Raw genomic sequence first — 26,246 nt, 5'->3', positions numbered from 1 at the left:
TGCAGTGATGATTTAGATGGGCCTTGTCTTCCTCTGGGAATCCAGTGGGAAAAGGCTGCCTCTGGTGTCCCAAATGTCAGATTATATCCAGGTAGGAATGCTTGGCTCCTCCCCCTGGTTGGAGCATCTCTGAGTTCAATTCTTGTCAATAACAAATTTATTTAGATCTGGTACATGGCCTGGATGCAAAGGGGCAGTAAGGGCACTGCAAACTTTCCTCAAACCCTTTGGTGTTTAGTGATTAAAAAAGGACTTAACTCAGCATCAGGTTTATTTGTGTTTGGGTTTATATTTCTTTCTGCTGTGTCTCTGTTTTTTGCAATATTATCACTTGTAACACTGGGTAGGGCGGGTGCAATTTGAAAGACTGCAGCCTATGGTGACTCCATGTCAGAGCTGCCTGATCCTGAAGGACTGCAGCCCACGGATGGGAGTCACACTTGAGCATGGAAGAAAGTGAGGAGGAAGGAATGGAAAACTTTCTATGGACTGACTGCAGCCCTCATTCCCTGTCCCCGCACAATATTGTGGCAGAGGAGGTGGAGAAGCCAGGAAAGGAAGAGAGAATTTTGATTTGTGAAGATGAAGAGGAGAAGGGAAAGGGTTCTAGTTTTATGTTTGTTGCGTATTATGCTACTCTATTATCAATAGCCAATAAAATAAAATCATTTTTCTTAACTCAAGTCTGTTTTCTCCATGACAGTAGCACCTTCTATTCTCCCCTTGGCCTATTGGAGAACAAGAATAAAGGAGCAGCTAGGTGGGGGCATGGCACCCACCCAAGCTCAACAAACCCCAGCACATTCTCTGAACACAAAATAATTCCTGCCTGAACAGAGCCGAATCTGCATTCTTCATTTCTGTCACTAGCTTGGGCACAGAGGGACAGTTTTTCCTGTGCCTGGTGCTAGTGGTGCATTTTCCACCCATTCTTGTCAGGGTCTGTTTGGCCTCCTGTTCTCCCAAGAGGAAAGTATCTGCCAGAGGTGGAGACCAAATATGTGGGGCCTCCCTCAGACAAGGGAGGAGCTAAAGCCCAAGATGTTTTGGACACAGCATTCCCCTGAGCAGAGTCATAAAAGGGGCTGCGGGCACTGCGTAAAGCAAGGCAGTGCTCCAACACTCTTGGAAGTCACAGAGAAATGAAAGAAGTGATGAGCACCTGTTCCCTTTTGCTGGGCCAGGAATGGGAGTTACAGCCTGTTCAACCCATGTGTCCAAAGAAAGCCGAACATCAACATCTCCCCTTCAGCCTGAAGGAGCAACTACAGCCCTGTTACAAAATGAGTGCTTGAGATCGCTTCAAGAATCACTGGCAGGGGCATCAGTAAAAACCAGATTTAATAATAAGCAAGAGCATGATGAAGTTTGCTGGCAAGATTCACTCTACTACTTAACTAGATAGTTAAGGCTTTTCAAGGGAAAAAAACAGGAAAAAAAATGCCATCAATCAAAACAGAAATGAACCAAGGACTATCTCTGTGTGTTTGTGTGTGTCTGAGTGTGTGTGAGTGTTTAGGTGTGTGCAACAAAATGGTAGAAAGGGCAAGGATAAAAAAGGATAAGAGAGGCCTAAAGGTTAACAACACTCAAAGGTACTTAACTTTCTTCTTAAATTTAACAATTTAGCAAAGGAATAACACTTAACAGCATTTAACTTAGCTTTTAGCTTATATTAAAGTTACTTACAGGCCTAACTTACATAAATATCTAAGATACTTCAACATCTAAGAGGAGAATTTCTCCCATATTTGTCAAAGCACATTCACACATGTATGCATGCAGACAGAGTCATTGCAAGGTACCTGTGAAAAATTGCCCTCAAAGGCAGTGAAATATTTGCTTTGAATGTCTTTACATCTCATCACCAGGCCAAGAGTTTAGCCTCGAGGAGTGGGGGATTTGTCCAGGATCGAGTTTTTGTTCAGGGATCCTCTGAGTGCAGCAAACTTGAGAGTTCCCAGCTATGTGAGGCCTCATTGGTCACGGCACGCTAGGAGAGCTCAAAGGGTCTCATTTTGGACCTTCGTTTTTGTTTATAGGGCTGCAAGAATGTGGGCTTTAGTCATAACAATGTTTCACTCTGGCTGCACTTCAGTTCCACACTCCTCCTTTGAAAGTGTGAGAACCAGGATGTTCTGCCATTCAGGCAAAAGAAGTGATTTCTTAGGCTGTTCATACAAAAAGCCCAGGATCTCATAAGGCAGCAGCAGTTCCTGGGAGCAGACAGTAGCTCTGATAAGCTCAAGAGGAGCTGGGCCCAGGTGCTGCTCATCAAGGCCGAGGCCTAAGGAGCATTTCTCAGCTCACAGCCTGGAAAAGGGAGGGGGAAGCACCACCTCAACCCCACTACCAAAAAAAGAGAGAGGCACCACCAGAGGCTACCAAAGAGACACAACACACTACTGCTTCCCTCTTTTAGTTCCATTATTCTTTTGAGCAGAGGTTGTGCAGTTCTCCAGAAAACATGGCAGGTTTCTCTCACGCTCTTCTTTTTGGAATTCCCAGTCTTCATCTCTCTGGTGTAAGGGGGATTCCTCTGTAGCAGTTCCTGCTCTCCACCTGTACAGCACAGACACAGCTGCACACACAGGGGCCCTTCTGGGGGGTCAGGGGTTATGTCTCAGTCTGGTCAAAACCCTGATGCCACCAACACTTGAGGAAGACCACAGTGTGTCCAGCATGGTGCAGCCCCAACCTCCTCTCATAGGGAGCGCCTGGGCCCCAGCACTGCCTGCATCCAGACATGGACATTCCAAGTGTAAATCTTGCACAAGAGAAGACCAACCCTTTCCTCCTCCTGCAGGGCTCTGATTTTGTAGGCACTCAGGGTTTATGGAGCTCTCTCCACAAGACCATCCAATATCAGGAAAAATCCTTTTTCTTTAATACAGCAGCTCTGTCCCATCAGTGCAATGTTGTGCGGGTGGAGAGCATGAGCAAAGTCAGACGTTTGACACAGATGCACTGTTCCACCACATCAAGTTTATATACTTTTTTTTTTGGAGAATTTAAAACAGTGCCAAAATTAGGTGAAAACAAGAAAGAAGGATGCTCTGAATTATTTTACTTGCAAAATATCTGCATTTCCTCCCAGCTTGTAGTGAGCTGGGACTGTTAAGAAGAGCTAAGGCAAGAAGGGTGCAGGAGATAAGCATGCAGGTTCTTGAGATTAGGATTTCCTGACCTCATTATCTGGATGGAGATCTCAGCCAGATTCAGTGATACCAGTTCAGTCTGCCACTCCTCAGCATCTGGGTTATCACCAGGGCACATTGGGAACATCAGCTGGGGCAGAGCTGCACTGCTCGGGCTGGCCAGCAGTAACACAGCCATAACTCCATTGAAAATGGTACATAAGTGTTGGAGAATGACTTAAAGAAAAAGGCCATGAGACATACAATTGAGAGAAAAGTAAAAGGGAAAAGTAAAGCAGTTTCTAACAGTTCTCAGCCTTCTGATTTCTATAAACAATTAGACTCTTTTTATAAACAATAAAGTTCTCAGACTGTCTTCCCATAACAAGCAGAACACCGTCTCTGGGAAAAGCTGGCAGCCTGGGAACAGATGAAGAAGTTTTGGGAACACTGGTTCTGTTTTTAATAAACAATTGTAGGTATTCTAAAACAAGAGGAGTGGTTAGAATTTTCTCTGTTAGCCTATCATGAAATTGGATTACAGAATATGCATGAGGTTCGTTAACACTGCTATTTAAGGTGATTGATTGATCAATAAAATTGGAGTTCGATGCATCAATCGGATGGTCTTCCTCCCTTCACTTCAATATATGCTGACCTCCGACCGTGATAGCGAACACCACGGGGAAGCGAACGCCACGGGGAAGTGAAGCCAGGTTCGGGTTCCGAAGATCGAAACTGCAGCCGGAACGGCAAAAGAAGCACGGAAGAAAAAGCGGAGGGCAACCCGCCGATCTGTGCCGTGCTGCGAGCGACCGTATAGACGGGCTCGTCCGATACATGTGGCCGCAGCCTTGAAGAGCTGCAAAGCGCGCGCACTTATATAGGTATGGAAAGGCAAGCCGCCTATGAACTTTTTATTACCTTTTTGCAAAAAAGGCAAATTAAGGGAATAGACTTACAGAAAGAATTACCGGGTCTTTTAGCTTATGGTTTAGAAAGGGGAATCTTTGTAAATCCTCACACAGTTCACGAGTTGTCTGAGTGGCGTAAATTTGGTGATTTATTGTGGCAGGCTACTTTAGATGATGATAAAACTGCCAGGAAGTTGGGTAAATTATGGCGGGTCGTTAACACCGAGCTCTTACAATTTCAAGCTAAAAAAAGGGCTGCGCACCAGGCTACTGCCGCCCATGATCGTAATAAAGAATATGATCGAGACAGGGAATTTGATAAGGATTCGGGCACTCCTCTTGGCCCTGCATCGAGGACGGTTTTATTACCAGCTTCCCTGCCTCCTTTAGCAAGCCCGGCTGCAAGCCAGGCTTCAAGCCAGGCTGCGAGCCAGGCTCCGGGCCAGGCTCCGAGCCAGGTTTCGGGCCAGGCTCCAGTGAGCCAAGCTTCGCAGAGCACTATATTACCCGTTTCGCCGCCTCCTTTAACAAGCCAGCCCCCCCTAATGAGTCAAGCTCCACAGGGCGGTTTATTGCCCTTAACGAGCCGAGCTCCGCAGGGTGCTTTATTGCCCGCTTTGCCGCAGGCTACATTGAGCGCCTCTGACTCTCCCGTATCTGCTATCTCACAGCAGCTGGGGCCACAAACGTATACTCCGTTCCCAAAAAGCAATCAGTCGGTCCCTGGGTCGGAAAACGATTTGGCGGTAACGATTGCCAGGGATAGAAGAGATGCGTGGGCTGCCCTGGCCAAAGATGCCATGGAAAAGGGAGATCAGGAGCTGATGAGCATGGCTAACGAGCTGGCTTGTCCAGTTGTTTTTACCCCTCAGGCGGGGGGGGGAATTCAGGCGACGATCAGTGCTCTTGACTGGAAAATGTTATCTCAATTGCGAGCTACTGTTAGTCAGTTTGGATTTAAAAGCGAACCAGCCAAGCAAATGCTCGACTATATTTTTGACACTAGCATTCTTCTTGTTAATGATTGTCGTCGCATAGTGAAATTAATCTTTACCCAACATCAACAATTGCTGTTTAATGCCCATTGTCAAGGGCTCGTAAATGAGTGCGTAGCAGTTCAGAGACAGCCAGGTGACCCCCTGCATGGTATCACTATAAATGAGCTTATGGGTCTGGGACCTTTCCATCGTACTGATGCACAAGCTTTAATAGGTCCGGAACAGTGCCGGGAGGCAATGAGGTTAGTCAGACTCGCAATAGACATGGTGAAAGAACCAGGAAGGATACCAGTGTATATGGGAATTAAGCAAGGCAGAGATGAGTCATTTGGCGCTTTTGTTGATAGAGCTGCGGCTGCAATTGAGAGAGCTGGAGTAGCGGAATTTATGCGCGGAGCCCTCCTTAAACAGTGTTGTATTCAAAATTGTAATTCCACTACTAGAAACATACTTAATACCTTAGGTGCGAATTGGACTATCGAGGAGGCATTAGAGAGGATGGCTCTTATTCCTACCGGGCAGCAGGCTTTTGTGGTAGATGCACTCAAACAGATAGGAATAGGTTTGCGAGAACAGGCAAAGTCCTCTCAGAATCAGGTGTTAGCCGCTCTTGCACCTCTCCAAGTGTCAGCTGCGTTTGCAGCATCAAATAAAGAGGGCCGCACGAAATGTTACCGATGCGAAGGCATGGGCCACTTGTGCCGGGAATGCCAGGCACCAACAGAAGTCATCGCTGCAGCATCGGTACTCTCTCCTGCCTCTAACCCTCCGCAGCAGGGAGTCTCTAATCCTCCGCAACAGGGAGCCTTCGACCCGACACCACAGGGAGCCACCGCGGGAGAAGCAGAACCGCCGCGAAGGGAGTGACCCGCAGCACAGAGCAGAGATGAATTAGCAGAAGGATTTAACAGGACTTTGGACTTATGACTACGGTAAAGGGATTTTCCATATGGTTTATGGATTAACAGAAATGTGTAAATTCGGTGATTTATGGTGGAATTGCGGTGCTGTGCTACTCCGAACTCGGCACGGGCGCGCCGCCATGGCCAACAGGAGGCAGCGGCGGGAAGATCAAAGCCGCCGCGCGGGAGCAGCCATGCCGCCCTGAGAGCGGAGCCGCCGCAGCAGAAACCAAGCCGCGCCACCCTTAGAGCCGCGCCGGAAGTGATCAAAGAGCGCCGCGGGGGGAGCGACCGGAGCCGCGTCACCCTCATGTGTGAACTGGGGGCCAGATGTCCACGGGCGGCCAGTTGCTGCTTGGGAACAGTGACTGGACATCAGAGAGCAGGTGATGGAGGAGCAATCATGCTGTGCATTGATAGTTTTCGTCCTGTTGTCTAGATCAACCAACACCTTTTCTGGGCTCTGATGAGCGTCCAGCGCCATCCATTTTCAGGGCTAGTTGATTCGGCAAGTGAGTTGTTACACACTCCTTAGCGGATTCCGACTTCAGAGCGCTTTTTCAAGCGGGAGCACTTCTCCCTCCGCCTCGCAGCCGGCAGGAGCTACAGTTTGAGACCTAGCAGCCGTAATAATTGTGACTTTTGTCAACAAAAGAAAAGATTTCTATTGCAATTAAAAGATGGTGAAACTAAACGGGCGACACCAGGAACTGTTGCTGTCGGGATGTTTTTCGCCTAGGTTGGAAAGATCTTTTGTTCTCCCTGGCGCACGCTGTGAAACAAAAGCCCAGCACAGACTGTAAAACAGAAATCAGTGTAAATGAATGCGAGAGTCAAATTTCGGCCGACTTGGCTCGGCATTGATTATGCTGTCTTGGAAACACCTGTATTACCAGAGACTTTGAACATGAGAAGCCTGGATGGCTGGGCCGGTGGAACATTAGACTCTAAAGCTGTGTTTTGAAAAGTTTAAAAATGTTGAGATGTGTTGGATTGATTGTATGAGTGGGATGTTGTGAGTGTGCTTTTGGTGTAGATGCTGCAGCAAAGAGGTGAGAAGGGTTGTTTTGGTTGAGTGTTTTGGAATCGGGCCCGTGGGTGAGTTATAGTGAATGCCATATATTATTTCTATGGTAGGTTTTATCTGTTATTAAGTTTAAGTTAAGTTAGATTCTGTTAAGTTTGAATTAGATTTAAGTGATTTTACATGATTTGCAAATAAGTTTGCTAAGTTAAATATTTTAAGTGCTTTGGATGCATGCTATTTTTTCACCACTCCAAATTAACAAAGGACTGAGAATCGCCCAGCTGATGCCATTTGAGCCAAATGACTAAAGGATTACAGACTGAAAACTGACTTTGAACATTTCTGAGAAACCCATGAAAAAAGGTGGATCAATTGTCACTTTTCCATTTATGGTACCACACCTGTAGTTATAGACATACCTGGGAACATAATTGGGAGTAGGCACTACGGGATGAGACAGGGCTAAACACTGCTTCAGCTTTAGACCTTTATGAATCTCATGAGCAAAAAATCTTGGCTTATTATCGGTGGGAGGTACAGTGTATTTTGAAAAGGGTTAAAGCTCAAAGTGCTTCATATATAGCCTCAATAAGGTGTAGGAAACTGGTGCCTTTAACATAACATTCTGTTGTAGGTCCTATAAGAGGAGATCCCAGTCAAGCATTAGATAATTGCATCTTTCAACAGTGGGTGGTTCAGCTTTGATTACTCTAAATTTCAAAGGATGAGTCAGCATAAACAGACATGGGCTTCTTTGGATTCATCTCTAAACCTGGAAACAGTGTCCAAACAGCTTTATAACCAGTGTAAAGGCTCTACTATTATGACACCTAAGAAATTACCCACGGGGATATTTTTAATTTGTAGAGATAGAGCCTGGAATGGAATACCAGCCCAACCGCAGGGTGGACCTTGTTATTTAAGCAAGTTATCATTATTCCACCTCTGAGCACTGGTTCTGATCCTTCTCCACAGGATCACATTTCTGACACTGAGTGTCCTATTTGTCCTCAGGCCTTTGGTGCAGCTGAGCCCTGGCAGAGCGGGGTCTGTACTTTTGGAGTTTGTTACGAGGCCCCCACACGAAGCTGCTCTAAGGTTTAAAGTGTTGCCAAGCGTAGTGGATGAGTTCCCTTCTCTTTTCTTTGCTCCTGACAGTGAACAGGAAGTAATCCAAGGCACTTCTCTTGACATTTGGTAATGTCTCCTCCACAAGAGTTTCTGTGAGGAAAAATTTCACTATTATCTTACCTTGTTGTATCCAAAAAATGGTCGGTAGGATAATAGGGAAAACCTGCAAACTAACCTCCTTTCTCAAAAAGGAAAAGACGGGGGAAATGTCGGAGAATGACTTAAAGAAAAAGGCCATGAGACATACAATTGAGAGAAAAGTAAAAGGGAAAAGTAAAGCAGTTTCTAACAGTTCTCAGCCTTCTGATTTCTATAAACAATTAGACTCTTTTTATAAACAATAAAGTTCTCAGACTGTCTTCCCATAACAAGCAGAACACCGTCTCTGGGAAAAGCTGGCAGCCTGGGAACAGATGAAGAAGTTTTGGGAACACTGGTTCTGTTTTTAATAAACAATTGTAGGTATTCTAAAACAAGAGGAGTGGTTAGAATTTTCTCTGTTAGCCTATCATGAAATTGGATTACAGAATATGCATGAGGTTCGTTAACACTGCTATTTAAGGTGATTGATTGATCAATAAAATTGGAGTTCGATGCATCAATCGGATGGTCTTTCTCCCTTCACTTCAATACATAAGCAGCCTGGAGATCTGGAAAAAGCAGGCTTTATCTAAGGCAAGTCATACAGGGATTCCACAACAAAAAAAAATCTTATTTCCCAGGCTGTCACCTGGGATAGGGGCAATGGGAAATATTCCTCTGTGGCAACTGTTTCTCAGAGCATTCTTCTCCAGTTGGTAAGGACATAAACATAACATTGTGCATTAGAGTTGATACACTGCAGTAATGGAATGCGCCAGAATTTAGGCAACCATTCACCTAACTAGCTAGCTAACTAAGGCTAATCATCTGGGATTCCCCATGTCATAAAGGGAGAAAGAAACAGATTCTGGAGAGGAAAGCAGCTCTGCCTGAACAAGCACAGATGGTACCAATTCATTATTTGTATGACGTGACTCAGATGCCAATACAGCTGTGTGGCCATCCAGACGCACAAAAACAGGAGTCTTGTGCCATTTGAGATGCACAAGGACATCCAAAATACGCACATGGGTGGGAGATACAAAGTGTTGGATAACCCTTCCTCTTCTCAAAATATAATGGAGGGGGTGGATTTGAACCAGCAGAAAACACCTGCGTGTCAAGCACCTGATCCGTATCTTCATGCTTGAAAATTCAGCATTGGAGACACTGATTTTATGGCATTATTTTTCTAAGGTGAAATATTCCCCACACAGAGTTGAGGCCAGGTCCCAGCCATGGTAGTGTGTTGCAATTAAATTTACCTAATTTAAATTTTCATTTAATATCCCTGTACAAGATCATTCCCAGTACAGACAGTTCATATTCACATTCCTGTTTTAATAGAAATACCTTCCACACACCTCCCAAACACAGGGGAAGAAGAAAGAAGGAAGGAAAGACGGGAAGGAAGGGAAGGAAGGGAATGAAGGGAAGGAAATACCCTATCCTATACTATGTTTTTCTTCTATCAGCAAAACCATAGAGGAAACACACATGATAGCATAAGGCAGACAACAGGAACATTAGGAAATAAAATCCCCTCAAGGCAATGCTCTTCCCACCATCAGTATCAAAAAATAACAAAATAGTTTTGAATGAACACATTTAAAAATGAATTCTTTATTGGAGGTTATAAAGGGACAGAAAAACCCAGATCCTGAAGCCTGACACTGATCAAACAGGGATCAGTATCAAAATCAAAACACTCTCCACCACAGAAAAACATCTCCGCTCTTTGTGACACCCGGCACAACCCCCCCCCAAACCAACATTCAAATAGTCAAGAGTGGCCCCGGGTAAGGGGATACCCAGCACATTTACATCCCTGCACCTGCCCTGTGCCCACAGCAGCGGCACCAAAATCCCCCCCAGCAGCAGCAGCAGCAGCTCTATAAAGCTCCTCTTGCCATCCCTGACACTCCACCAAGAGCAGCCACTGACCTGCCTCAGGCTCTGCTGCCACAGCGCCCTTGGCCAGCACAGCTCTGCTCCCCAGCTCACACCATGGAAGCTTCTCTCTCTCCACAGCAATTCAATGTCACTTCATACTGGCCCATGGCTTTGGCTATCACCACCCTGGAGGCATTTCCTGGCATGTGGATAAATGCTTTCATCGTTTGGGTGCTTTGCATTGCCTGGGTCAAAAAGAAAACCCTGAACTCTAATGAGAAGATCTTGCTGCTGCTGGGATTCTCCAGGTTTTGGTGTTTGTGTTTCTCATGGATATATGTCTTTGTCTTGGAGATTTTTCCCTATTACCTTCTGGTCCATCCCATATTTCAACTACTTCAAGGTTCTTACAGCTTTTTTAATTGTTCCAACTTGTGGGTTTCTGCCTGTCTTTGTGGTTTTTATTGTATAAAAATTGCCAATTTCAGGAACAGGTTCTTCAGCTACCTGAAAGTAAAAATTGACAGGATGGTGCCATGGCTTCTGTTGGGGTCAGTGATGCTCTCCCTGATTATTGGAATTTTTGTCTACAACACTATTGATGAAACTGTCTGTAAAAACCTCAATTTCACCAGCCCAGATACACTTTGGAAAGCAGCTATTGGAAGAGAGCAACATTTATTCCCTCTTTATTTTCTCATTGGATTTTTATATACCACTTTCTTCATGGTAGTCATTTTTTCTGCGGTTTTCCTTCTCTTTTCTCTCTGGAGACACAAGTGCAAAATGCAGACAAACTCCCTGAACAGCCTGAGCATGGATGCCCACAACAAAGCCATGAAATCTATTCTCTCCTTCTTCATAATGTACACCATCAACTTTATGTTTCTGATCTTGACTCTAGTTTATTCAATGGCATACCAAAGTCATGTGCTATTTCTTGCTTATTTAATTCAATATGCTTATCCAGGTGTTCATTCCCTTATTCTCATTCTCAGCAATCCCAAACTGGAAAAGACACTGCTTAGGCGTCCCTCTTGTGTGAAGTGCAAGCTTTCCATGAGGTAGAAACTGTAACAAATGCTGGAGTTCATGCAAAATATCTTTGGAGAAAACAATTTCAATTAATGTTAATTGCAACTCTCCAGGCAGAATAGATTGTAGAGAAGTTCAGCCTAGATGTTAAAAATATACATTTCAAACCCTTTAAACTAATATGAGTAGGAGATAAATGAATTAATATTTGCATTTCATTAAAACAGCTCTTGGAAAACATCAGTAGCAAAGTAATTTAGACCATGTACAGTCACTGGATGCAAAAGGACAATAATCATGCTACAAACCCGCCTGAAAAATTTTGATTTTCACTGATTGAACTGACTGAATGAAACAACAGCTTAATCTCAATTTTGGTATAGGTTTCCTTCTGCTGTGGCACATATTATGGGCTGTATGAGTGCCTGGCAGTGGCTGATAGCTGAGTGTGAACACGCTGAGCCCTGTCACTCCCCAGAGGTTGTCACTGAGCCACAAAGAGCGAGGCAGGAACGGCCCCGGGGAGCTCAGGGGCTGCAGAGCCCCCTGCCCACTGCAGCCCTGCGTGTCCTCTGTGCCCCACTGCCTGCAAGGACAGGATTGCCTGCTCTGTGGGACTGCTCTCCTGGCCTGCTCTCACCTGGAGATGAGCTTGGCCTTTCCCACTGCACTCTGGCTCACTTACAGCCCCAGTAAAGTGGGTTTTGTGCAAGGTGCAGCGTGGAATGAAGCCACAGCTTCATCTCACAGTGACCCACAGGCAGATGTACAGGGTGCCTGGGCCAGGAGCTGCAGCTGGGGGCCTGTGGGGTCTCAACCAGGTGAGGTCAAGGCTGTCCCATGCTGGGAAAAGCCAATTCCAGGCACTCCAATGGTCCAAACACCGGACACTGCTCTTCTCATCAGCGACCACTGTGGCTCCCCTGGTAAAAGAGAAGTCCTGAAGGACTGCAGGACATGGGAGGCTGCCATGCTGGAGCAGGAGAAAAATGAAGGAGACAACTTTTTATGAACTGCCAACTACATTCCCTGTCCTCCTGTGCTCCTGAAGAGAGGAGATGCTAGAGAATCTCTGAATGAGTTAAAATAACCCTGATATTATTGGGGGGTGAAGATCAAATATTCTATTTGTGTGCATGTTCTACATCATCCTACTCTGTTTCCAATAGGCAATAAATCAAACTGATTTTCTCTGCCTCAAGTCTGTTTTGTCTGTGAGAATAACTGGGGAGTGATTCCCCTGTCTTTGTCTTGACTCATGAGCAGTTCCACCTTGTTTGCCACCCCCGTCTTATTCCAGAGTGAGAGTCAAGGAGGGACTGAGTGGGGCTCTGAGAGCTGCCCAAGGACAAGTCCCCATGAGAGTGAAATGTGAAATAGTTCCAGTGGGGAGGAACACAATCAGTGCAGACAGCTCAGGGAGCAGCTGCAATGGGAGGGAGCTGCAGGCTGTGGGGAAGTGCTGGGAGTCCCAAGCATGGTGCCAGGCCTTGCACTGCAAAGGGCACAGGGACCTGTGGCACCAGCCAGCTGACTGGACACTCAAGACACCCCAGTCATCATGTGCACAGACAGGAAGGACACAAAATCCCAGGGATCCAATAGTTTGGCTTACCTCCTCAGAGGCACCCAGCTTGAGCTGCCTCTGTGCTACTGTGCCATGACTAAAGTGCTTGAAAGATCCAGAGGCCTGAGACTCCACTATGGGAAAGCCAGTGCCAAGCTGGAGAGGAAACCTGGTCTGGCTGTGAGCGTGGTGTGTGCAGGGAGTGGAGTGGGGCAGCTGCCCACGGTGAAGGGGCTTTGGTGCCTGCAGTGACAGTCTCTGGTGCTGGGGTGTGACTGTCAGAGGCCTCCTGGGTGGTGAGACAGGAAAGTTTCCTTGACACCAGCATGAACAGAGCAGAACCTGAACTGGTCATTTCTTTTACCAGCTCACGCTCAGAGGGTCATTTTACCTGACACCCAGAGCCAGGTGTGCATTTCTCATCTCACCTGCAAAAAGCTTCCTCCCTGTGTCTGAACTGAGAGATGCAAACATTTAGGCCAGAGCAACATCTCAACCACTGATTGTAGCAGGCTGCCTCACCAAACTACCCAAATCTCCTTAGACAGCAACTGCCCAGAAACAAGCAAACAAATAATTAAAGCCACTTGACAACATGCCAATCCACCTTCTGGAGCTAGGAAGCATTTGGAGTTGAATTTATATTTCCTTAACAAGTTCATGGCACCTACCCTGAGGAGATTTCATTTTGTTTTCCAGGATTAAATCCTGAAATACCTGGGGCCTTCTGCTCATTGAAGTCCAGTTATGGATTGAAAATATCCCAGCAGTGAGGACCAAGGAATATTGTGAGAAATATTCCTGAAGGACAGGGCCAAGGAAGGGAGGGGATAGGTTGCTCCATGTGCTGGAGAAAGAATTCCCCTGCAGGCTGTGAAAAGCACCATGGTGAGGCAAGCGTGCCCTGCAGCCCATGGAGGTCTGTGGTGGAAAGGAGAGGCACCTGCAGCCCCAGGAGAACCCCACAGCACAATCGGTGGGCTGGGTGTATCCTGAGGGATGGCAGCCACTGCAGAGGCCACGCTGGAATCAGCTCATGCTGAAGGACTGCAGCCCAATGGAGGGGCCATTGCTAGAGCAGGGGAAGAATGCAAGGACAGAGTGGAGGAGACACCTTGTTATGAACTGACTGCAACTCCCATTCCCCATCCCTGATGTAGGGGAAAGATGTAGAGAACCTGGGAAAGAGACGTCAAACTGCTCTGAGGAAGAAGGGGAGGGTGGAAGGTAGCAGGTTCAAGTTTTCTCTTTGTTTCTTATAAACCTAAAATATTTCCAGTAGTCAATAAATAACTTGATTTTGTTCTTCTCAAGAGTCTTATGTTGATGGCATTCCCTGGTGATTGATCTCCCTGTCCCTATCTCAATCCATGAGGATTTCCATCTAATTTTCAACCTTGGCCCCAACTATAGATGTGAGTGAAGGACCAGCTAGGTGGGAATGTGACGGCTGGACAAGGTCCACCCATCAAAGCAGTTGCAACACGAAATACCTCCAGCAAGAACACAGCAAAACCACTGTGAACTGCTCATTTCTGTCACCAGCAGCTCAGGTCCAAATGCAGATCGTAAGCAGCTGTGCTCGACACATCAGGCCTGTCAAAGGCCTTGAAAGGACAGAAACAGCCACACATCCCCTTTTTCACTGCTGCTGCTCTTGCACTTCATACTTTAACCTGAAAGCCACAGTTGATTTCAGAAAAATAGTCCTGGAAGATCCATCTCATTCCCTACATCCAGTGCAACGTCCATCCCTTCCAACCTCACATGCCACAAGACTCAGCAGACAAAACCCAGCACCTTGCACATGTTACCACACAAATCACCACACAAAGTCCCAGAAAACAACACTGCAGATCAATTCTTCCATTCCCATGAAACCCCTGGGAATGTGACAGCCAGCACAGAATCCCTGTCTGTCCTGTGCACCAGCCCCACTCAGCTGGCACTGCAGGGGACAGGGTGTCCATCAGCACAACCACCCTGCACAGCCCATGGGCACAGATGCAGGATGTGCCCAGCCTGGAGAAGCTGACACATGACAGGTGTGAGAACTCAATGAGAATGGCAGCCCAGTGCTGGAACAGAATGGAAAACTGCTCTGGGTCACATTCTAAGTCTGTATGGTGGTCAATCAATGCAATTAGGAGCATGTGATATGAATATTCATGTAACATCCTGCTGGCTGTTCTATCCCACAGAAAACATGGCTGTCATCATTTGGAAGAGAGAAAATGCTGGGGGTTCATTTCCTGTAGCCATAGAGCTCTTGCTCGGGCTTTCATTTTTCCTGCTTCCACCACAGCATCAGATGAGACCTCCTTGGTTGCTGTGGTCCTGATGTGCAAGGTCAAATGGGACAGGTACTGCATTACCCCAAAAGGCACAGGCAGTCCATGCCCCACAGAGCTTAACACAGTTTTCCTGGGAAAAACCTCACAGCTTTCAGGGTCTAAATTCATTTGGAAGTTTTAGGGCACTGCAGTGTGGGGGAAAGTCAGCATGGTGCCATCTTTGAAAGCGTTCACTTTCCCAAGCAGATGAGATTGGAATCCAGGAACAGACATTTTTCCCAGCTATTACTCTTTTACATCATATGCTCAAAATTAAACTTGTTAGAAGTACCAGCTTTATTTTCTCGGCTCCCATCACCTGCCTCAATATGTGCCCCTTCACATATCCGTAAGGCAATGTATTGGAAAATCAAACATGGATTTCAATGCCTGTGAAGCATCAAAATAAACTCCACTTCTCCAGCATCTGGACTCAATGTTGCAGCATCCAGACTCTCAGACTGAAAAGGACACTGAGTGCCCTGACCTGCTGAGCACAGCCAGGGCTCTGCATGATGATCATAGGCAAAATAGGGACAGAGGAACCCAGATCCTGAAGCCTGACACTGATCAAACAGGGATCAGTCTCAAAATCAAAATACTCTCCACCGCAGAAAAATGTCGAAAGCGAAGGGAGACGACCATCTGATTGATGAGCATTGACTCCAGGTTTATTGATCCAAAAGGCACGTTTTTATAACTGTGTTAATTAAGATCATACATATTGTAAAACTCGAGCTCACCATAGGCTAAAGAGCAAACACCAACTCCTCCTTTTGTTTTCAATACCTGTGGTTTGTTATTGGATCCAAGATTTATTTTCTCACCTTGTTATGAAAGTTCTCAAGGCCTCCATGTTATTGAAGACAGACTTGAGAACTTAGCTGTTTACAGAAACAGGCTGTGAGAATTTGCTCCTCACAGCTGCCTTTTAAGCCATTTCTGAGCAAAATTCTCCAACAAATTCCCGCTTTTTTCTTTTTTTTTGGACAAGGATGTTAGTATGCTAGGTTTTTCTATGATTCTACTGACCATATCTTGAACACAACCAAAAATACAAAGCAAAATAAGCAAAAGCATTTAAACTTAAAGCACTTAAAATATTGAAACTTAATAGAACTTAACATCACTTAAACTTACAGAACTTACATGTAAAATTACTTTAACAGAACTTAACTGACTTTAAATTCTACATAACTTAAACCTAATATAATTCAAACTCAACAGAATCTAACTTAACTTAAACCTAATAACACTTAATAGATAATTTAACTTAAACTACTTAATAACAAATACAAATTACTATAAAAATAAAATATAGCATTTACTATAACTTACTTACAGGCCTGATTCTAAAATACTAAGCTAAAACAACTTTTTTCACGTTTTTGCAGCAGCATTTATAACAAAAAGCACACTCATACAATCATTCCAACACATCTTAACATTTTTAAATTTTTCAAAATACAATTTTGGAGTCTGATGTTCTATCGACTGAGTTATTTGGGCTTCTGATGTTTAAAGTCTCTGTTAGGAAGAACAAAAGTCCCTTTAACTTAGGTGAGAAACGTCCCGACAGCAATAGTCCTTGATGTCGCTTGTTTACCATCACTGGTTTCTCAATTGCAGCAGGGATCTTTTCCTTTTGTTGACAAAAGTCACATTGCCGGCTGCGGGGCGGAGGGAGAAGCGCTCTCGCTGGAAAAAGCGCTCCGGTCCCGCGATGCTTGTGTCGGAGCGGGCGAAACCCCCCCCTGCGCTGGGCTCTTCGTTTCGCAAGACTCGCCGGCAGGCTGAGTGGCTCCCCCCGCGGCGGCTCGGCTCCGCTCTCCCCGCCGCTGCCTCCGCTACCACCACTACAGCGCAGCATTTCAGGCCGTCGCTCGCTGCGGCTGCTCCCCATGGCGGAGCGCCCATGCCGAGTTCGGAGTAGCACAGCCCCGCAAGCGCCACGAGCTGCGGCTGCCATCTTGCACTCAGAGACATGCTGAAACAGTGCACCGTACATCACCTGCCATGGCTTGCTTAGCTTCTTGGCAGTTTTATCACTCTCTAAAGTAGCCTCCCATAATAAATCACCGAATTTACGCCACTCCGTTAACTCGTAAATCGTATGGGGGCCAATAAAAGCACCCCTACCGTAGCCGTGAGTCCAAAGTCCCTGTAAATCCTTTTGCAAATTCATCCCCTTAACATGCCGTTTTTGTAAATATGCTGCTTGTCTTTTCATACCTAATTTGTCAGCGCTGAATGCAGCCTCTTCAAGGTCCGTGCAGCAGGTCTCAGTCAGGCTCGCCTTTACGATCACCCAAGGCAGCTTCTTTTTTATCCCTTTATCGCGTTTCTGCCGTCCCGCTGCTTAGGACCTGACCCGTTTCTTCGCTTCTTCGTGGAGCATTGCCGTATCACGATCGGGTGTCACCATTATGTTGAAAGCGAAGGGAGACGACCATCCGATTGATGAGCATCGACTCCAGGTTTATTGATCCAAAAGGCACGTTTTTATAACTGTGTTAATTAAGATCATACATATTGCAAAACTCGAGCTCACGACAGGCTAAAGAGCAAACACTAACTCCTCCTTTTGTTTTCAATACCTGTGGTTTGTTATTGGATCCAAGATTTATTTTCTCACCTTGTTATGAAAGTTCTCAAGGCCTCCATGTTATTGAGGACAGACTTGAGAACTTAGCTGTTTACAGAAACAGGCTGTGAGAATTTGCTCCTCACAGCTGCCTTTTAAGCCATTTCTGAGCAAAATTCTCCAACAGAAAAACATCTCCGCTGTTTGTGACACCCGGCACTGCCCCCCGAAACCAACATTCAAATAGTCAAGAGTGGCCCCGGGTAAGGGGATACCCAGCACATTTACATCCCTGCACCTGCCCTGTGCCCACAGCAGCAGCACCAAAATCCCCCCCAGCAGCAGCAGCAGCAGCAGCTCTATAAAGCTCCTGTTGCCATCCCTGACACTCCACCAAGAGCAGCCACTGACCTGCCTCAGGCTCTGCTGCCACAGCCCCCGTGGTCAGCACAGCTCTGCTCCCCAGCTCACACCATGGAAGCTTCTCCCTCTCCACAGCAATTCAATGTCACTTCTTATTGGGCTATAATTGTGGCCATCAGCACCCTGGAGGAATTTGCAGGCATGTGGATAAATGCTTTCATCGTTTGTGTGCTTTGCATTGCCTGGATCAAAAAGAAAACCCTGAACTCTAATGAGAAGATCTTGCTGCTGCTGGGATGCTCCAGGATTTCCTCTTTGTGCTTCTCATACTTATACTACTGCATCGCAAGAATTTATCCTAGCTACTTTTATGTTTACCCCATACTTCAACTCCTTCCATTATATGCAACCTTTTTTAATCATTGCAACTTGTGGGTCTCAGCCTGTCTTTGTGGTTTCTACTGCATAAAAATTGCCAATTTCAGGAACAGATTCTTCAACTACCTGAAAGTAAAAATTGACAGGATGGTGCCCTGGCTCTTGTTGGGGTCAGAGCTTTTAGCCTTGGCTGTGGCCATCGTTTTCTATGATCTCAATGAAATTCTGCAGAAGAACAACATCACTGCCACCAGCCAAGGAAATTTTTGGGAAGAAACTATCAGAAAGGATAAACATCTTTTCTCATCTTTTTTTCTCATTGGCTTTGGATATGCTGTCTCATTCCTGGCAGTCATCTTTTCTGCTGTTTTCCTTCTCTTTTCTCTCTGGAGACACAAGCGCACGATGCAGACAAGCTCCATGAAGGACCTCAGCATGGATGTCCACATCAGAGCCATGAAATCTGTCCTCTCCTTCTTAGTGATGTACAGCTAAGTTTACCAAACAAACAAAGTTTGGTCTTGACAATAATTTATGCCATGAAGAAAGAAAATATCATGACACTCCTTATATACATATGTTGGTATGCTTTTCCAGGTGTTCATTCTCTTACTCTGATTTTCAGCAATCCCAAGCGGGAAAAGGCACTGCTGAAAATTCGCTCCTGTGTGAAGTGGGAGGTTTTCTTCAAGTAGGATCAGTAATTAAAGCTGGAGCCCACGTAAAATGTTGACCTTTTACTGTGGAAAATAAGTAATTGAATTTCTGATGCAACTCTCCAGGCAGTGTAGATGATACTGATGTTCACTCATAATCATCAGAGTGGAAGAGTTCATTCAGATCCTTTGAGCTAAATTATTTTGAGATACATACATTATATCATTTTTAGGCTTAGTTATATCTTTGAGATATACATTTTTTATTAACAAAGCCAACAAGCCCTGATGGTAGGAATAATGCCTATGCCATTGTGTGGTCAAGGGATTAATGTGGGCATGAGAGTCTGCTGGTGGGGTGAGGGAGCATCAGGCAGAGCCCCTTTCCCTCTGCCTGGGCCCAGTGGAAGAGGGAATGATGCTAATTGAGTGTTCAACCCCTGCCCAAGACTCACAGCCTTTGCAATCCCAACCCTGGCTATCCCTCATCTCCACAGCAGCTGGCTGCCCCCCCACATTCACCATGGCAGCAAGGAGGTATTTTGACTGCAGCCTCACCTGCATTTCTCCCAAAAGGATCCATTTTGCATTTCAAATCCTCCCTGGCAGATGATGGGAATATGACTCCACTGTGCAGACAGGACAGCAGGATTGCTTTGCTCTCCTCCCCAAAGCAGGGAACACCTCTTGGTTAAGATTTGCTCTTTTGATTTTGTCAGATTGTACCCTGGTGAAATTCTGTTCATAGGCCTACCTGGTAGTAAATTTGAGCTTAATGAATTACCCTTTGCTCTTCCTTCTTTGCTTCTTTTTTCCCAAATATATTTAGAGGTAGTCCAGTGAGTGTATTTCTTAGTGGCGATTCCCAATTTGTATTTCTACAATAAAATGCATGAGTTGTGATTCTGTGACTCTGAAAGTTCTTATTGAACATGACAAGACTTACATGTTGAATTTCCCAGAATCTGAAATTCAATTGAGGCCCTTTCATCTCTGAGGACCAGCAAGGGCTTTATTTCCTTTCAAATTTCCACACTTTTAATGGAAGAGAAAAATGTGCAAGACTGGAACACAAACTGGATGCAAAAACTGGAATAACAATACTGCAAACCTGCCACAAATGTTTTGGTATTGACAGAATGAAATGGCTGCAATGAAGAGGTTTCTCTCTATTTTGGTTTACCTTTCCTTCTGCTGTGGCCCTGTGCTGTGGCACATATTATGGGCTGTATGAGTGCCTGGCAGTGGCTGATAGCTGAGTGTGAACACGCTGAGCCCTGTCACTCCCCAGAGGTGGTCACTGAGCCACAAAGAGCGAGGCAGGAACGGCCCCGGGGAGCTCAGGGGCTGCAGAGCCCCCTGCCCACTGCAGCCCTGCGTGTCCTCTGTGCCCCACTGCCTGCAAGGAAGGATTGCCTGCTCTGTGGGACTGCTCTCCTGGCCTGGCAGAGTTGGAGATGAGCTTGGCTTTTCCCACTGCACTCTGGCTCAGTGAAACACCCAGACAACAGGCTTTGTTTTGTGAGAGTGGTCACAAGGAGCTTCAGGGTGAGAGAGCGACGAGAATGCTGACCTCATGTTCAGAAGGCTTGATTTATAATTTTATTATATATATTACATTATTACTATACTAAAACGTAATTCAAGGAAAGTTCTCAGAAGGCTAGCGAAGCTAAGAATAGAAAAGGAATGAATAACAAAGGTCTGTCTCTCATCAGAGAACGAGACCCAGGTCTGCCGTGAGTGGTCAGTAAATCCAAACATCCACAGGAGACCAATCATGGATCCACCTGTTACATTCCACAGCAGCAGATAACCATTGTTTACGCTTTGTTGCTGAAACTTCTCAGCTTCAGCAGGAAAAATCCCATCGAAAGGATTTTAATGAAAAGATGCGTGTGACATTGATCTCAGTTGAGGAAAGAGCTTGAGGAGTCAGGAGTGGAGGAGACAACTTGTTAAGAGCTGACTGCAGCCCCTATTCGACTTGCCCCTGAGCTGCTGTTAGGGAGGAAGTGTAGGTTCTGGGGATGAAGGAGGCAAGTTGAGACTCAGATGAAAGGGGTGTGGGGAGAGTGGGATCAAGTTTTCCATTTCTTCCTCATTATCATGCTCTATTTTCTTTTTTTTTAATTAATTAAGTTAATTTTCCTGTTGTCAAATGCATTGTGGCCATGACAGTAACTGGTGAGTGATCTCCCTGTCATTATTTCGAACCCTGAGTATTCCCGACCGTGTTTTTCATCCCTGCCCTTCCTGTGGGTGAGAGAGAAGGAAGAGCTCAGTGGAGTTCTGGCTTCTCCCTGTGAGCAACCCATCACAGCAGGTGAAACATGAAATAGTGGCAGCAAATACAAAACAGAACCTGAATTGGTCACTCCTACCAGAAGCCCAGGTCCAGAGGCGGATTGTAAGCATCTCTGCTGGACACATCTCACGGGGAAAAGGCCTTGAAAGGACAGAAACAGCCACAAAACCCCTCTTCCCCTGTGGCTGCTGCTCACGCACTTCATCATTTTATCTGATAATCCTGTCTAGTTTCACAGGAAAACCCTGGAGGGTCGATCTAATTCCTTACATCCAGTGCAACATCCATCCCTCCCAACCTCACATCCCACAAGATTCAGCAGGCAAAACCCAGCACATTGCACATGTTACCACAAAATCACCACACACAGTCCCAGAAAACTACACTGCAGATCCATTCTTCCATCCCCATGAAAACCCAGAGAATGTGACAGCCAGCACAGAATCCCTGTCTCTCCTGTGCACCAGCCCCACTCAGCTGGCAGTGCAGGGGACAGGGTATCCATCAGCACAGCCACCCTGCACAGCCCATGGGCACAGATGCAGGATGTGCCCAGCCTGGAGAAGCTGACACAGGAGAGGTGTCAGAACTCAATGGGAATGGCTGCCCAGTGTTGGCTTAATATGCAAAATGTTGTCTGGGACACATTCCAAGTCTTTATGGTGGCCAATGAATGCAATTAGGAGCATGTGAAATGAATATTCATGTAACATCCTGCTGGCTGTTCTATCACACAGAAAACATGGCTTCCAAATCATTTGGAAGAGAGAAAATGCTGGGGGTTCATTTCCTGTAGCCATAGAGCCCTTGCTTGGGGTTTAGTTTTCCTCATTCCACCACAGCATGAGATGAGATCTCCTTGGTTGCTGTGGTCCTGATGTGCAAGGCCAAATGGGACAGGTCCTGTACTACCCCAAAGGGCACGGGCAGTCCATGCCCCACAGAGCTTAACACAACTTGGCTGGGAAAAACCTCACAGCTTTCAGGGTCTACATTCATTTGGAAGCTCTAGGGCACTGCAGTGTTCGAGAAACTCAGCATGGAGCCATCTTTGAAAGCCTTCACTTTCCCAAGCAGATGAGATGGGAATGATGGCACAGGGACTTGTCTGATTTTTACCCTTTTACATCATGTGCTCCAAATTAAACTTGTAAGAAGTACCAGCATTATTTTCTTGGCACCCATCACCTGCCCCAATATGTGTCTCGTCACTAACACTTAAGGTAACGCCATTGGAAAAACAAACATGGATTTCAATGCCTGTGAAGCATCAAAATAAACTCCACTTCTCCAACATCAGGGCTCAATGTTGTAGCATCCAGACTCTCAGATTGAAAAGGACAATGAGTGCCCTGACCTGCTGAGCACAGCCAGGGCTCTGCATGATCACCACAGGCAAAATAGGGACAGAGGAACCCAGATCCTGAAGCCTGACACTGATCAAACAGGGATCAGTATCAAAATCAAAACACTCTCCACCGCAGAAAAACATCTCTGCTCTTTGTGACACCCAGCACAGCCCCCCCAAACCAACATTCAAATAGTCAAGAGTGGCTCCGGGTAAGGGGATACCCAGCACATTTACATCCCTGCACCTGCCCTGTGCCCACAGCAGCGGCACCAAAATCCCCCCCAGCAGCTGCAGCAGCAGCTCTATAAAGCTCCTGTTGCCATCCCTGACACTCCACCAAGAGCAGCCACTGACCTGCCTCAGGCTCTGCTGCCACAGCGCCCTTGGCCAGCACAGCTCTGCTCCCCGGCTCACACCATGGAAGGTTCTCTCTCTCCACAGCAATTCAATGTCACTTCATACTGGCCCATGGCTTTGGCCATCACCACCCTGGAGGCATTTCCTGGCATGTGGATAAATGCTTTCATCGTTTGTGTGCTTTGCATTACCTGGGTCCAAAGGAAAACCCTGAACTCTAATGAGAAGATCTTGCTGCTGCTGGGATTCTCCAGGTTTTGGTGTTTGTGTTCCTCGTGGACATATGTCTTTGTCTCGGATATTTTTCCCTATTACCTTCTTGTCCATCGCATATTTCAACTACTTCACGGTTCTTACAGCTTTTTTAATTGTTCCAACTTGTGGGTTTCGTCCTGTCTTTGTGGTTTTTATTGTATAAAAATTGCCAATTTCAGGAACATGTTCCTCAGCTACATGAAAGTAAAAATTGACAGGATGGTGCCATGGCTTCTGTTGGGGTCAATGATGTTCTCCCTGATTACTGGAATTCTTTCCCACAAGACTATTGATAAAGCTGTCTGGAAAAACCTCAATTTCACCTGCCAAGGAAAACTTTGGAAATCAGCTATTGGAATGAAGAAACATTTTTCCCTTCTTCATGTTCTCACTCTTTTTTTATATATCACTTCCTTCATGGTAGTCATCTTTTCTGCTCTTTTCCTTCTCTTTTCTCTCTGGAGACACAAGTGCAAAATGCAGACAAACTCCATGAACAGCCTCAGCATGGATGCCCACATCAGAGCCATAAAATCTGTCCTCTCTTTCTTCATAATGTACACCATCAACTTTATATTTCTGATCTTGACTCTAGTTTATACAATGGCGTACCAAAGTCATGTGCTATTTCTTGCTTATTCAATTCAACATGCTTTTCCAGGTGTTCATTCCCTTATTTTGATTTTCAGCAATCCCAAGCTGAAAAAGACACTGCTTAGGCTTCTCTCCTGTGTGAAGTGCAAGCTTTGCTTGAGGTAGAAACTGTAACCAATGCTGAAACTCATGCAAAACATCTTTAGAGAAAACAATTTGAATTAATGTTCATTGCATCTCCCAGGCAGAATAGATTGTAGAAAAGTTCAGCCTAGATGTTAAAAATATACAATTCAAACTCTTTAAACTAATATAAGTACAACACAAATGAATTAATATTTGCATTTCATTAAAACAGCTCTTGGAATTAAATTATTTTACGTAGCAAAGTCATTTAGACTGTGTACAGTCGCTGGATGCCAAAGGACAATCATCATGCTACAAGCCTGCCTCAAACAATTTGATTTTTACTGACTGAACTGACTGAATAAAACGACAGCTCTATCTCTATTTTGGTATATGTTTCCTTCTGCTGTGGCCCTGTGCTGTGGCACATATTATGGGCTGTATGAGTGCCTGGCAGTGGCTGATAGCTGAGTGTGAACACGCTGAGCCCTGTCACTCCCCAGAGGTGGTCACTGAGCCACAAAGAGCGAGGCAGGAACGGCCCCGGGGAGCTCAGGGGCTGCAGAGCCCCCTGCCCACTGCAGCCCTGCGTGTCCTCTGTGCCCCACTGCCTGCAAGGACAGGATTGCCTGCTCTGTGGGACTGCTCTCCTGGCCTGCTCTCACCTGGAGATGAGCTTGACTTTTCCCACTGCACTCTGGCTCACTTACAGCCCCAGGAAGGTGGGTTTTGTGCAAGGTATGGCATGGAATAAAGCCACAGCTTCATCTCACAGTGATCCACAGGCAGATGTACAGGGTGCCTGGGCCAGGAGCTGCAGCTGGGGGCCTGTGGGGTCTCAACCAGGTGAGGTCAAGGCTGTCCCATGCTGGGAAAAGCCAATTCCAGGCACTCCAATGGTCCCAACACCGGACACTGCTCTTCTCATCAGCGACCACTGTGGCTCCTCTGGTAAAAGAGAAGTCCTGAAGGACTGCAGGACATGGGAGGCAGCCATGCTGGAGCAGGAGAAAAATGAAGGAGACAACTTTTTATGAACTGCCAACTACATTCCTTGTCCTCCTGTGCTCCTGAGGAGAGGAGGTGCTAGAGAATCCCTGAATGAATTAAGTCGAGTCTGAGATTATTGGGTGGTGAAAATCAAATATTCTAGTTGTGTGCATGTTCTACATCATCCTACTCTGTTTTCAATAGGCAATAAATTAAACTGATTTTCCCTGTCTCAAGCCTGTTTTGTCTGGGAGAATAACTGCGGAGTGATTCCCCTGTCTTTGTCTTGACTCATGAGCAGTTCCATCTTTTTGCCACCCCTGTGCTACTCCACAGTGAGAGTCAAGGAGGGACTGAGTGGGGCTCTGAGAGCTGCCCAAGGACAGCTCCCCATGAGAGTGAAATGTGAAATAGTTCCAGTGGGGAGGAACACAATCAGTGCAGACAGCTCAGGGAGCAGCTGCAATGGGAGGGAGCTGCAGGCTGTGGGGAAGTGCTGGGAGTCCCAAGCATGGTGCCAGGCCTTGCACAGCAAAGGGCACAGGGACCTGTGGCACCAGCCAGCTGACTGGACACTCAAGACACCCCAGTCATCATGTGCACAGACAGGAAGGACACAAAATCCCAGGGATCCAATAGTTTGGCTTACCTCCTCAGAGGCACCCAGCTTGAGCTGCCTCTGTGCTACTGTGCCATGACTAAAGTGCTTGAAAGATCCAGAGGCCTGAGACTCCACTATGGGAAAGCCAGTGCCAAGCTGGAGAGGAAACCTGGTCTGGCTGTGAGCGTGGTGTGTGCAGGGAGTGGAGTGGGGCAGCTGCCCACGGTGAAGGGGCTTTGGTGCCTGCAGTGACAGTCTCTGGTGCTGGGGTGTGACTGTCAGAGGCCTCCTGGGTGGTGAGACAGGAAACTTTCCTTGACACCAGCATGAACAGAGCAGAACCTGAACTGGTCATTTCTTTTACCAGCTCACGCTCAGAGGGTCGTTTTACCTGACACCCAGAGCCAGGTGTGCATTTCTCATCTCACCTGCAAAAAGCTTCCTCCCTGTGTCTGAACTGAGAGATGCAAACATTTAGGCCAGAGCAACATCTCAACCACTGATTCTAGCAGGCTGCCTCACCAAACTACCCAACTCTCCTTAGACAGCAACTGCCCAGAAACAAGCAAACAAAGAATTAAAGCCACTTGACAACATGCCAATCCACCTTCTGGAGCTAGGAAGCATTTGGAGTTGAATTTATATTTCCTTAACAAGTTCATGGC

General features: G+C 46.2%; 2 protein-coding genes and 1 pseudogene across 2 annotated transcripts; all 3 read left to right on the top strand.

The window, feature by feature from the left end:
* The first annotated feature begins 10,197 nt into the window (after positions 1–10,197).
* Positions 10,198–11,151, top strand: LOC128947468 (taste receptor type 2 member 9-like). The gene has a single exon (XM_054291733.1). It carries the CDS (start codon positions 10,198–10,200, stop codon positions 11,149–11,151), a length of 954 nt encoding a protein of 317 aa, XP_054147708.1.
* Positions 11,152–18,076: 6,925 nt separating this feature from the next.
* LOC128947467 (taste receptor type 2 member 9-like) lies at positions 18,077–19,038 on the top strand (annotated as a pseudogene).
* Positions 19,039–23,075: 4,037 nt separating this feature from the next.
* LOC128947472 (taste receptor type 2 member 9-like) lies at positions 23,076–24,029 on the top strand. The gene has a single exon (XM_054291741.1). The coding sequence runs from the start codon at positions 23,076–23,078 to the stop codon at positions 24,027–24,029; it is 954 nt and encodes a 317-aa protein (XP_054147716.1).
* Positions 24,030–26,246: the final 2,217 nt, after the last annotated feature.

The sequence above is a fragment of the Melozone crissalis genome, unplaced genomic scaffold (genome assembly GCF_028551555.1).
Source record: "Melozone crissalis strain CALT ecotype California unplaced genomic scaffold, PUWL_Pcris_2 ptg000106l_1, whole genome shotgun sequence".
NCBI lineage: Eukaryota > Metazoa > Chordata > Aves > Passeriformes > Passerellidae > Melozone > Melozone crissalis.
The sequence above is the reverse complement of the archived record's forward strand: the minus strand, read 5'-3'. Positions and strand labels throughout refer to the sequence as shown.